Source organism: Phyllobates terribilis, unplaced genomic scaffold, assembly GCF_046119375.1.
Source record: "Phyllobates terribilis strain yellow unplaced genomic scaffold, ASM4611937v1 Scaffold_7__3_contigs__length_470593459, whole genome shotgun sequence".
NCBI lineage: Eukaryota > Metazoa > Chordata > Amphibia > Anura > Dendrobatidae > Phyllobates > Phyllobates terribilis.
In genome coordinates, this window is record NW_027362767.1 from 7,238,205 (window position 1) to 7,250,803 (window position 12,599).

The 12,599-nt window shown below is 53.9% G+C and overlaps 1 protein-coding gene across 1 annotated transcript in view; it reads left to right on the top strand.

Moving 5' to 3' along the window:
• The first annotated feature begins 999 nt into the window (after positions 1–999).
• Positions 1,000–12,599, top strand: part of LOC141152805 (phospholipase B1, membrane-associated-like) — a 40,481-nt gene continuing 28,881 nt past the window's right edge. Inside the window, exons 1-10 of the mRNA XM_073637458.1 lie at positions 1,000–1,327; positions 2,916–2,980; positions 3,243–3,333; positions 3,417–3,475; positions 3,545–3,612; positions 3,979–4,022; positions 4,123–4,243; positions 6,153–6,204; positions 6,280–6,360; positions 8,651–8,716. Of these exons, the coding sequence (XP_073493559.1) occupies positions 1,150–1,327; positions 2,916–2,980; positions 3,243–3,333; positions 3,417–3,475; positions 3,545–3,612; positions 3,979–4,022; positions 4,123–4,243; positions 6,153–6,204; positions 6,280–6,360; positions 8,651–8,716 (825 nt within the window). The 5' untranslated portion in view covers positions 1,000–1,149. The remainder of the gene's footprint in view (positions 1,328–2,915; positions 2,981–3,242; positions 3,334–3,416; positions 3,476–3,544; positions 3,613–3,978; positions 4,023–4,122; positions 4,244–6,152; positions 6,205–6,279; positions 6,361–8,650; positions 8,717–12,599) is intronic.

The following is a 12,599-nucleotide window of genomic DNA, read 5'->3' on the forward strand; positions in this document are numbered from 1 at the left end:
GGGCCCCTCCAGTCTTCCCTCCCGGGCCCCTCTGCCCCCCCCCCCTCCCCCCGTCTTCCCTCCCGGGCCCCTCTGCCCCCCTCCAGTCTTCCCTCCCGGGCCCCTCTGCCCCCCCCCCCAGTCTTCCCTCCCGGGCCCCTCTGCCCCCCCCCCCAGTCTTCCCTCCCGGGCCCCTCTGCCCCCCCCCCGTCTTCCCTCCCGGGCCCCTCTGCCCCCCTCCAGTCTTCCCTCCCGGGCCCCTCTGCCCCCCTCCAGTCTTCCCTCCCGGGCCCCTCTGCCCCCCTCCAGTCTTCCCTCCCGGGCCCCTCTGCCCCCCTCCAGTCTTCCCTCCCGGACCCCTCTGCCCCCCCCAGTCTTCCCTCTCGGGCCCCTCTGCCCCCCCCCCCGTCTTCCCTCCCGGGCCCCTCTGCCCCCCTCCAGTCTTCCCTCCCGGACCCCTCTGCCCCCCCCCCCCCCCGTCTTCCCTCCCGGGCCCCTCTGCCCTCCAGTCTTCCCTCCCGGACCCCTCTGCCCCCCTCCAGTCTTCCCTCCCGGACCCCTCTGCCCCCCCCCCCCCCCCGTCTTCCCTCCCGGGCCCCTCTGCCCTCCAGTCTTCCCTCCCGGACCCCTCTGCCCCCCCCCGTCTTCCCTCCCGGACCCCTCTGCAGCACATGGATGCACACATACACTGCTGCCGTCCGTGCGCTGTACGAGGTGTTCGTGGTCCATAGACTTGTATTGGTCCCTGTCATCCGTGATGCCGGTAAACAGCGGACATGTGAACAGCGCCATAGATTATAATGGGTCCATGTGGTATCTGTAACGTACCGGAGACGCGGACATGTGAACGAGGCCTCGCTGGGCGCTGCGCGGTGTCGGTGTGCGTAGCTGCATTAGAGGTGACGCTTCCTTATGTATCCGGTACGGTGTCTGATGAAACGCCGCCATGTTTTGGTCGGCCGCGGAGGCGTGTGCCCGCCGGGCTGCAGACTGGTGATACAGCCGTGTGCATGGACGCTCGGGCTTGTGATGGGGCGTGAGGGGCTTCCATTATCCTGCTCTGTGCCCCCCAGGATCCGTCCTGCCGTTATGCGGGTTTGTGCTGACGCCACAATAAGTCGTTCCTGCTCCTGATAACGGGGCAATAACTGCAGATGCGGTGCCAGGCGGATGATGAGTGCCAGTCCCAAACAGCGAATCGCCCGCCCGTCACCGTGGACTTTGTATATTCAGTTGTGCCATCACCCGGAGCCGCCCGCCCACAACTGCACCTGCCATGTGGAGATGAAGATGGGGGCGACACGGGTGACGCTGATCGTCTGCTGCTTCTACCTGCACCAGGTGTCTGGTAAGTGTCTGCAGAGCATCGCTCCTCTACCTATAGGTACATGGTGATACATCCAGCTTATTACACTACTGACCTCTACACATCTGCAGAGCATCACTCCTCCACCTCCTGACATATGCATAGTGATGTATCCTGCAGATTATTACACCACTAACCTCTGCAGAACATTACTCCTCCACCCCCTGACAGATGCGTAGTGATGTATTCTGCAGATTATTACACCACTGACCTCTGCAGAACATTGCTCCTCCACCCCCTGACATGTGCATAGTTATGTATCCTGCAGATTATTACACCACTAACCTCTGCAGAACATTACTCCTCCACCCCCTGACAGATGCGTAGTGATGTATTCTGCAGATTATTACACCACTGACCTCTGCAGAACATCGCTCCTCCACCCCCCAACACATGCATAGTGATGTATCCTGCAGATTATTACACCACTGACCTCTACAGATCTGCAGAACATCGCTCCTCCACCCCCTGACACATGCATAGTGATGTATCCTGCAGATTATTACACCACTGACCTCTGCAGAACATCGCTCCTCCACCCCCCAACACATGCATAGTGATGTATCCTGCAGATTATTACACCACTGACCTCTGCAGAACATCGCTCCTCCACCCCCTGACACATGCATAGTGATGTATCCTGCAGATTATTACACCACTGACCTCTGCAGAACATCGCTCCTCCACCGCCTGACACATGCATAGTGATGTATCCAGATTATTACACCACTGACCTCTGCAGAACATTGCTCCTCCACCCCCTGACACATGCATAGTGATGTATCCTGCAGATTATTACACCACTGACCTCTGCAGAACATTGCTCCTCCACCCCCTGACATGTGCATAGTGATGTATCCTGCAGATTATTACACCATTGACCTCTGCAGAACATCGCTCCTCCACCGCCTGACACATGCATAGTGATGTATCCTGCAGATTATTACACCACTGACCTCTGCAGAACATTGCTCCTCCACCCCCTGACACGTGCATAGTGATATATCCTGCAGATTACACCATTGACCTCTGCAGAACATCGCTCCTCCACCCCCTGACACATGCAGTGATATATCCTGCAGATTATTACACCACTGACCTCTGCAGAACATTGCTCCTCCACCCCCTGACACGTGCATAGTGATGTATCCTGCAGATTATTGCACCATTGACCTCTGCAGAACATCGCTCCTCCACCCCCTGACACGTGCATAGTGATGTATCCTGCAGATTATTACACCACTGACCTCTGCAGAACATTGCTCCTCCACCCCCTGACACATGCATAGTGATGTATCCTGCAGATTATTACACCACTGACCTCTGCAGAACATTGCTCCTCCACCCCCTGACACGTGCATAGTGATGTATCCTGCAGATTATTGCACCATTGACCTCTGCAGAACATCGCTCCTCCACCCCCTGACACGTGCATAGTGATGTATCCTGCAGATTATTACACCACTGACCTCTGCAGAACATTGCTCCTCCACCCCCTGACACGTGCATAGTGATGTATCCTGCAGATTATTACACCCAGGCCTGTGACCTGGTTGTCGATGCTCTGCAGGTTTGGACTGGCTGGCGAGTTACATGGACGGGATGAAGCGTCAGGTGTCGGAGTTCGGGCTGCAGGTAATGATTGTCGTCTCCTCGTCGCCTGCATCGTCGGTGACTTCTCCCTCCACGCTGCGATCGGTGCCCGCCCTTGTTAAGATCTCTGCCGGCTGTCAGTGCGTCAGTGCTTTGCCTGCACTGATACATTGTAACAACCCATCAGCTGTGAGGATGCGGTCAGGTCGTTTTGCCTCTTGCCGTCCTTGCGGCGTTTTACCTGCAGTAATTTGTCGCCAGAGTTCGGCCGTCAGCAATTTCTCCTTTTTCTTATGATTTGCAGCAATTTCCTGAGAAATCCACAGGATGGCGCCGCGACGACAGAGGGTTTGGTTGTCCAGACACCTCGGCCTCCCCTGAACCCCCGACCACAGGTTAGTGCGACCCCCAGATACCGAGGTGGGAGCCCAGGATTCCCCGCGGGCGGCGGTGATGCTGTCTGGTACTTTTTCTGCAGCCGACCGCGTGAGACCGGGAGACGTGAAGATCGTGGCGGCCCTGGGGGACTCGCTGACGGTATGAAGGCACAGGGGGTCTACGGGGGTCCTCCCAGTCTGGACCGTCCTGATCTCTCTTTTGTTACAGGCGGCAATTGGTGCAAATGCGACAAACATATTAGAAATCCCAACTGAGTATCGGCAGCTGTCCTGGAGGTAGGAGGAGACCGGGCGCCATCTACTGGTCGCTGGGCGGCGTGTGCTGGTCACCATGTGCCGGGCGCCGTCTGCTGGTCACCATCTGCTAAGCGTCATGTGCCGGGCGGCGTGTGCCAGTCACCATGTGCCGGGCGCCGTGTGACGGTCACCATCTGCTGGTCACCATCTGCTAACCGCCATGTGCCTGCGCTGGGGCTCCTGTGCCCTGATGCCAGACCGGTGCCGGGTATAGTGCTGTTATGTAGCAGAGGAGCCTCAGCGCCCAGGACCCGGGGTGACTGCTCCCTGTGCCCCCATAGTATAAGAGGGGTGACCAGGGTATCAGCCGGCGTGTCGTCATAGTAACTGTCATCTCTCCTGCAGTATCGGGGGCTACGGCAACCTGTCCGACACCATAACGCTGCCCAGTGAGTACATTGACCGCGCTCCCGCTGCCTCCTGCCCGGCCGTCACCCGCTTTCTTCCGTCGCTCCCGATCATCCTGACGACTCGTCCTTTATTTTCTAGATATTCTCAAGAATTTTAACCCTCATCTTGTCGGATTTGGAAAAAGGAGCACCCTGAGCTACAGACCGGCCGCCCTGGAGGACGCAGGACTGAACCTCGCGGTGACCGGAGCCAACACCCTGTAAGTGCAGGAGGGGGCGCTGTGCACCACGGGGAGCAGGAGGGGGCGCTGTGCACCACGGGGAGCAGGAGGGGGCGCTGTGCACCACGGGGAGCAGGAGGGGGCGCTGTGCACCACGGGGAGCAGGAGTGGGCGCTGTGCACCGCGAGGAGCAGGAGGGGGCGCTGTGCACCGCGAGGAGCAGGAGGGGGCGCTGTGCACCACAAAGAAGGGGGCACTGTGCACCACGGGGAGCAGGAGGGGGCGCTGTGCACCACAAAGAAGGTCGCGCTGTGCACCACGGGGAGCAGGAGGGGGCGCTGTGCACCACGGGGAGCAGGAGGGGGCGCTGTGCACCACAAAGAAGGGGACGCTGTGCACCACGGGGAGCAGGAGGGGGCGCTGTGCACCGCGAGGAGCAGGAGGGGGCGCTGTGCACCGCGGGGAGCAGGAGGGGACGCTGTGCACCACAAAGAAGGGGACGCTGTGCACCGCGGGGAGCAGGAGGGGGCGCTGTGCACCACAAAGAAGGGGACGCTGTGCACCGCGGGGAGCAGGAGGGGGCGCTGTGCACCACAAAGAAGGGGACGCTGTGCACCGCGGGGAGCAGGAGGGGGCGCTGTGCACCGCGGGGAGCAGGAGGGGGCGCTGTGCACCGCGGGAAGCAGGAGGGGGCGCTGTGCACCGCGGGAAGCAGGAGGGGGCGCTGTGCACCGCGGGGAGCAGGAGGGGGCGCTGTGCACCGCGGGGAGCAGGAGGGGGCGCTGTGCACCGCGGGGAGCAGGAGGGGGCGCTGTGCACCGCGGGGAGCAGGAGGGGGCGCTGTGCACCGCGAGGAGCAGGAGGGGGCGCTGTGCACCGCGAGGAGCAGGAGGGGCGCTGTCCACCGCGAGGAGCAGGAGGGGGCGCTGTGCACCGCGAGGAGCTGGGGGAGGAGCCGCATCTTGATAGGAGGGGGCACCATGTTCCTCGAGGGGCGGGAGGAGGCATCTTCTGGCATATTCTGAGCTGTCACTGTGGGCAGCCGGGGGTCTTCCCCTGGTGGGTACAACAGGTGCAGCCATCTTGTTCTCGGTTGTAATTAGTTCTTTTTACATCCAGTGACTAAGCTGTGCCGATCTGTTATTTTCCACAGCTGAAGTTTTGTTACTTGGTATCAGTGTACACAACTTGAAAGTGATCCATAATAATCTGTCAGTTCTGCGTGTCATGACACTAGGGGGCGCCCTAGCTCCCCCTATTCCTCAGGATACCTCTGAAGGTGAGGATGTTGAGGCCTCCGCCTTCGCACTAACTCCTGAGTTAGCCCTCCGCTAGTTCTCCTCCCCCACCCGGGGAAGAGAGGCGCTACTGTGCACCGTAGTACACCAAAGCGACAAACAAGGCAACACAGACAGGGATAAATAGAAAACTCCAGGCACATGAAATATTCTCTGACATGTAACAGAGGGAAGCACCGAGGTGTGTAAGTAGGGGGATAAACCAAAATGGAGAAGGATAAGGAATAACCACGCATACAAATCAGGCAACTGTCACAAGTTATTCCTCCAACACTTCTCATAGAACTCCTCACTCTCCTTTAGCCATGCAGCAAGTGCTAGCTCTGACAAGGACTTAGTATCAGAGCACAGATTATTAAGGGAAAGGGAGTGGCTAACCAAGCTCAGCTGTGAGCACCTGGAATTCCAACATGGCCGCTTAACCCCTGTTCTGCTGGAAGAAATAAATGCATTTAAAATGAAGGAGAAGTGCTTCTTCTCGAAATTGAAGCAGGAGCCCTCCAGCGCTGAGGTCTCCTGGCTCCAACCTGTGGCGGTAACCCCGTGACACTGCGGCTGTGCCTGAACACATTGTAACAGACCCTCAGCTATGTAAGCAGTTTTCTCCTGGAGCTGGCGGTGTGAGTCCTTCGTCTTCTGCTTCTTTGCAGTTTGCTACCGGACCAGGTGCGGCGTCTGATCGACCTCCTGCGGCTTCTGCCGGTACGTCTCCGTCTCCTCCAGCGATTCTGCCGGTTTCGGGCCGGCGCTTGTCACAACCTTTTTGTATCTTCCCAGGAAATCAACTTCCAGGAGGACTGGAAAATCGTCACCATATTCATCGGCTCAAACGACCTGTGCGACTACTGCAAAGACAAGGTGCGCGGCGGATTAACCCCTCGTCACCCACTGCTCTGCCCCCTGCTCCTCTTACAGATCGTCACCCTCTGGATCCCGGTCGTCGTATCATTATAAGTTCTGCAGATTTCTAATACGATTTGTTTTCACCCGTTTCACCATAATCAAGATCTCTGCTGATAGTAATCGGTACCATCTTGTTCTGCTCACACAGCGGATGGGCCAAGAAACAACACTGAGTGGAAAGTGATAAAGGACATATTGTAACATTATAACAAACCTGCGGAACAGGAGATTTCTGCTGGTCTGTTGTGTAACTCACAGAAAATGGCCTGCACTAATTGTGACAAACCCTCAGCTGTGTGATGACGACTAATGGCCCCTTATACACATTAGATAGTTCAGACAAACAATTGTCTTATGCCTTCTCCCCAACCCGCTCAATAATCAGGAACGGTCAGCATCGCCGAGTGCTCCTGTATTCTCAGAGAACTGCTGACATATTCCTCTGTCCACTTCCTCATCGCTCTCCAGGTTCCTCTGTCCTTTTCCTCCTCTTCTTCCAGTCTCCTCTATCCTCTTCCTCCTCTTCCAGTCTCCTCTGTGCTCTTCCTCCTCCTCTTCCAGTCTCTTCTGTACTCTTCCTCCACCTCTTCCAGTCTCCTCTGTCCTCTTTTTCCACCTCTTCCGGTCTCCTCTGTCCTCTTCCGGTCTCCTCTGTCCTCTTCCGGTCTCCTCTGTCCTCTTCCGGTCTCCTCTGTCCTCTTCCGGTCTCCTCTGTCCTCTTCCGGTCTCCTCTGTCCTCTTCCGGTCTCCTCTGTCCTCTTCCGGTCTCCTCTGTCCTCTTCCGGTCTCCTCTGTCCTCTTCCGGTCTCCTCTGTCCTCTTCCGGTCTCCTCTGTCCTCTATCTGGATCATCTGTCCTTTTTTTTTTGCTGGCTTTTCCATCCTTCCTCCAACTTTCTGTGTCCTCTGCCAGACTCCATTGTCCTCTTCCTCCTCCTCTTCCAGTCTCCTCTTCCCCTTTCGGTCTCCTCTGTCGTCTTCCCCTTTCGGTCTCCTCTGTCGTCTTCCCCTTTCGGTCTCCTCTGTCGTCTTCCCCTTTCGGTCTCCTCTGTCGTCTTCCCCTTTCGGTCTCCTCTGTCGTCTTCCCCTTTCGGTCTCCTCTGTCGTCTTCCCCTTTCGGTCTCCTCTGTCGTCTTCCCCTTTCGGTCTCCTCTGTCGTCTTCCCCTTTCGGTCTCCTCTGTCGTCTTCCCCTTTCGGTCTCCTCTGTCGTCTTCCCCTTTCGGTCTCCTCTGTCGTCTTCCCCTTTCGGTCTCCTCTGTCGTCTTCCCCTTTCGGTCTCCTCTGTCGTCTTCCCCCTCTTCCAGGATTCCTCTTCCAGGCCCTTTTGTATTCTTCCTCCTTTTCCAGCTCCTCGTCCTCTTTCTCTTTCAGGTTCTTCTGTCCTAGTCATCCCGGCTCCTCTGTCCTTTTTTTTCCTCCCGGCTCCTCTGTCCTTTTTTTTCCTCCCGGCTCCTCTGTCCTTTTTTTTCCTCCCGGCTCCTCTGTCCTTTTTTTTCCTCCCGGCTCCTCTGTCCTTTTTTTTCCTCCCGGCTCTTCTGTCCTTTTTTTTCCTCTTCTTCCAGGCTCTTCTGTCCTATTCCTCTTCTTCCAGGCTCTTCTGTCCTATTCCTCTTCTTCCAGGCTCTTCTGTCCTATTCCTCTTCTTCCAGGCTCTTCTGTCCTATTCCTCCTTTTTCCCGGCTTTTCTGTATTCTTCCACCTTCTCTTCCACCTTCTCTTCCAGGTTCTTCTGTCCTCTTAATCCAGGCTCCTCTGTCCTTTTCCTCCTCCTCTTCCGGGATCCTTTGTCCTCTTCCAGGCTCCTCTGTCCTCTTCCAGGTCCCTATGTCCTTTTCCTTCTCCAAGCTCCTGTGTCCCCTCCCTCCCCTGGTAACTCTGTCCTCTTTCTCCAACTTTGTGTCCTCTGCCAGGCTCTTCTGTCCTTTTCCTCTTCTTCCTCGCTCTTCTGTCCTCTTCCAGGCTCCTCTGTCCTCCACTTCCAGGATCTTCTGTCATCTGTCCTCCTCCTCTTCTGGGCTCCTCTGTTCCCGGCAGACGATGAGGCCGCCATACACAGTAGACTGTTGTGTGATATTGATGGGTGGTCTTGTGTGTGTGTGTGTGTGGTGCCCAAGATCAGGACGAGTTTTCAGTCTCTGAATATAAATATAAATGTTTCGGCAGAGATCTGATGTGATGGATCCTGGTGTGATCACCCTCCATGCGGTGCACAGATGAGTAATGTCCTGTCCTCTGTCCTCTCCAGGTTCTGTTCTCTGCAGACAGTTTCATCCACTACATGAGCGAAGCCCTGGACCTGCTGCAGGCTGAGGTGCAACGTCTGCGGGTCATCTAGTGCTGTATCTAATCCTGTGTGGTACTCTCTGCTGAGCCGTGTATCTAATCCTATCCTGTGTGATACTGTCTACCGAGTCATCTATCTAATTCTGTCCTGTGTGATACTGTCTGCTGAGCCGTGTATCTAATCCTCTCCTGTGTGATACTGTCTGCTGAGCCGTGTATCTAATCCTCTCCTGTGTGATACTGACTGCTGAGCCGTGTATCTAATCCTATCCTGTGTGATACAGTCTGCTGAGCCGTGTATCTAATCCTATCATGTGGGATACTGTCTGCTGAGCCGTGTATCTAATCCTATCCTGTGTGATACTGTCTGCTGAGCCATGTATCTAATCCTATCCTGTGTGATACTGTGTGCTGAGCCGTGTATCTAATCCTATCCTGTGTGATACTGTCTGCTGAGCCGTGTATCTAATCCTATCCTGTGTGATACTGTCTGCTGAGCTGTGTATCTAATCCTCTCCTGTGTGATACCGTCTACTGAGCTGTGTATCTAATCCTATCCTGTGTGATACAGTCTGCTGAGCCGTGTATCTAATCCTATCCTGTGTGATACTGTCTGCTGAGCTGTGTATCTAATCCTCTCCTGTGTGATACCGTCTACTGAGCTGTGTATCTAATCCTATCCTGTGTGATACAGTCTGCTGAGCCGTGTATCTAATCCTCTCCTGTGTGATACTGTCTGCTGAGCCATGTATCTAATCCCCTTCTGTGTGATACTGTCTGCGGAGCCGTGTATCTAATCACCTCCTGTGTGATACTGACTGCTGAGCCGTGTATCTAATCCCATCCTGTGTGATACTGTCTGCTGAGCCGTGTATCTAATCCTCTCCTGTGTGATACTGTCTGCTGAGCCGTGTATCTAATCCTCTCCTGTGTGATACTGTCTGCTGAGCCGTGTATCTAATCCTATCCTGTGTGATACTGTCTGCTGAGCCGTGTATCTAATCCTCTCCTGTGTGATACTGTCTGCTGAGCCGTGTATCTAATCCTCTCCTGTGTGATACTGTCTGCTGAGCCGTGTATCTAATCCTCTCCTGTGTGATACTGTCTGCTGAGCCGTGTATCTAATTCTCTCCTGTGTGATACTGTCTGCTGAGCCGTGTATCTAATCCTCTCCTGTGTGATACTGTCTGCTGAGCCATGTATCTAATCCCCTTCTGTGTGATACTGTCTGCGGAGCCGTGTATCTAATCCTCTCCTGTGTGATGCTGACTGCTGAGCCGTGTATCTAATCCTATCCTGTGTGATACTGTCTGCTGAGCCGTGTATCTAATCCTATCCTGTGTGATACTGTCTGCGGAGCCGTGTATCTAATCCTATCCTGTGTGATACTGTCTGCTGAGCCGTGTATCTAATTCTCTCCTGTGTGATACTGTCTGCTGAGCCGTGTATCTAATCCTATCCTGTGTGATACTGTCTGCTGAGCCGTGTATCTAATCCTCTCCTGTGTGATACTGTCTGCTGAGCTGTGTATCTAATCCTCTCCTGTGTGATACTGTCTGCTGAGCCGTGTATCTAATTCTCTCCTGTGTGATACTGTCTGCTGAGCCATGTATCTAATCCTATCCTGTGTGATACTGTCTGCTGAGCCGTGTATCTAATCCTATCCTGTGTGATACAGTCTGCTGAGCCGTGTATCTAATCCTATCCTGTGTGACACTGTCTGCTGAGCCGTGTATCTAATCCTCTCCTGTGTGATACTGTCTGCTGAGCCGTGTATCTAATCCTATCCTGTGTGATACTGACTGCTGAGCCGTGTATCTAATCCTATCCTGTGTGATACTGACTGCTGAGCCGTGTATCTAATCCTATCCTGTGTGATACTGTCTGCTGAGCCGTGTATCTAATCCTATCCTGTGTGATACTGACTGCTGAGCCGTGTATCTAATCCTATCCTGTGTGATACTGACTGCTGAGCTGTGTATCTAATCCTCTCCTGTGTGATACTGTCTGCTGAGCCGTGTATCTAATCCTCTCCTGTGTGATACTGTCTGCTGAGCCGTGTATCTAATCCTCTCCTGTGTGATACTGTCTGCTGAGCCGTGTATCTAATCCTATCCTGTGTGATACTGTCTGCTGAGCCGTGTATCTAATCCTATCCTGTGTGATACTGTCTGCTGAGCCGTGTATCTAATCCTATCCTGTGTGATACTGTCTGCTGAGCCGTGTATCTAATCCTATCTTGTGTGATACCGTCTGCTGAGCCGTGTATCTAATCCTATCCTGTGTGATACTGTCTGCTGAGCCGTGTATCTAATCCTATCCTGTGTGATACTGTCTGCTGAGCCGTGTATCTAATCTTATCCTGTGTGATACTGTCCGCTGAGCTGTATCTAATCCTATCCTGTGTGATACTGTCTGCTGAGCCGTGTATCTAATCCTATCCTGTGTGATACCATCTGCTGAGCCGTGTATCTAATCTTATCCTGTGTGATACTGTCCGCTGAGCTGTATCTAATCCTCTCCTGTGTGATACTGTCTGCTGAGCCGTGTATCTAATCCTATCCTGTGTGATACTGTCTGCTGAGCCGTGTATCTAATCCTATCCTGTGTGATACTGACTGCTGAGCCGTGTATCTAATCCTCTCCTGTGTGATACTGTCTGCTGAGCTGTGTATCTAATCCTCTCCTGTGTGATACTGTCTGCTGAGCCGTGTATCTAATCCTATCCTGTGTGATACTGTCCGCTGAGCTGTATCTAATCCTATCCTGTGTGATACTGTCTGCTGAGCCGTGTATCTAATCCTATCCTGTGTGATACCATCTGCTGAGCCGTGTATCTAATCTTATCCTGTGTGATACTGTCTGCTGAGCCGTGTATCTAATCTTATCCTGTGTGATACTGTCTGCGGAGCCGTGTATCTAATCCTATCCTGTGTGATACTGTCTGCTGAGCCGTGTATCTAATTCTCTCCTGTGTGATACTGTCTGCTGAGCCGTGTATCTAATCCTATCCTGTGTGATACTGTCTGCTGAGCCGTGTATCTAATCCTCTCCTGTGTGATACTGTCTGCTGAGCTGTGTATCTAATCCTCTCCTGTGTGATACTGTCTGCTGAGCCGTGTATCTAATTCTCTCCTGTGTGATACTGTCTGCTGAGCCATGTATCTAATCCTATCCTGTGTGATACTGTCTGCTGAGCCGTGTATCTAATCCTATCCTGTGTGATACAGTCTGCTGAGCCGTGTATCTAATCCTATCCTGTGTGACACTGTCTGCTGAGCCGTGTATCTAATCCTCTCCTGTGTGATACTGTCTGCTGAGCCGTGTATCTAATCCTATCCTGTGTGATACTGACTGCTGAGCCGTGTATCTAATCCTATCCTGTGTGATACTGACTGCTGAGCCGTGTATCTAATCCTATCCTGTGTGATACTGTCTGCTGAGCCGTGTATCTAATCCTATCCTGTGTGATACTGACTGCTGAGCCGTGTATCTAATCCTATCCTGTGTGATACTGACTGCTGAGCTGTGTATCTAATCCTCTCCTGTGTGATACTGTCTGCTGAGCCGTGTATCTAATCCTCTCCTGTGTGATACTGTCTGCTGAGCCGTGTATCTAATCCTCTCCTGTGTGATACTGTCTGCTGAGCCGTGTATCTAATCCTCTCCTGTGTGATACTGTCTGCTGAGCCGTGTATCTAATTCTCTCCTGTGTGATACCGTCTACTGAGCCGTGTATCTAATCCTATCCTGTGTGATACTGTCTGCTGAGCCGTGTATCTAATCCTATCCTGTGTGATACTGTCTGCTGAGCCGTGTATCTAATCCTATCCTGTGTGATACTGTCTGCTGAGCCGTGTATCTAATCCTATCCTGTGTGATACTGTCTGCTGAGCTGTGTATCTAATCCT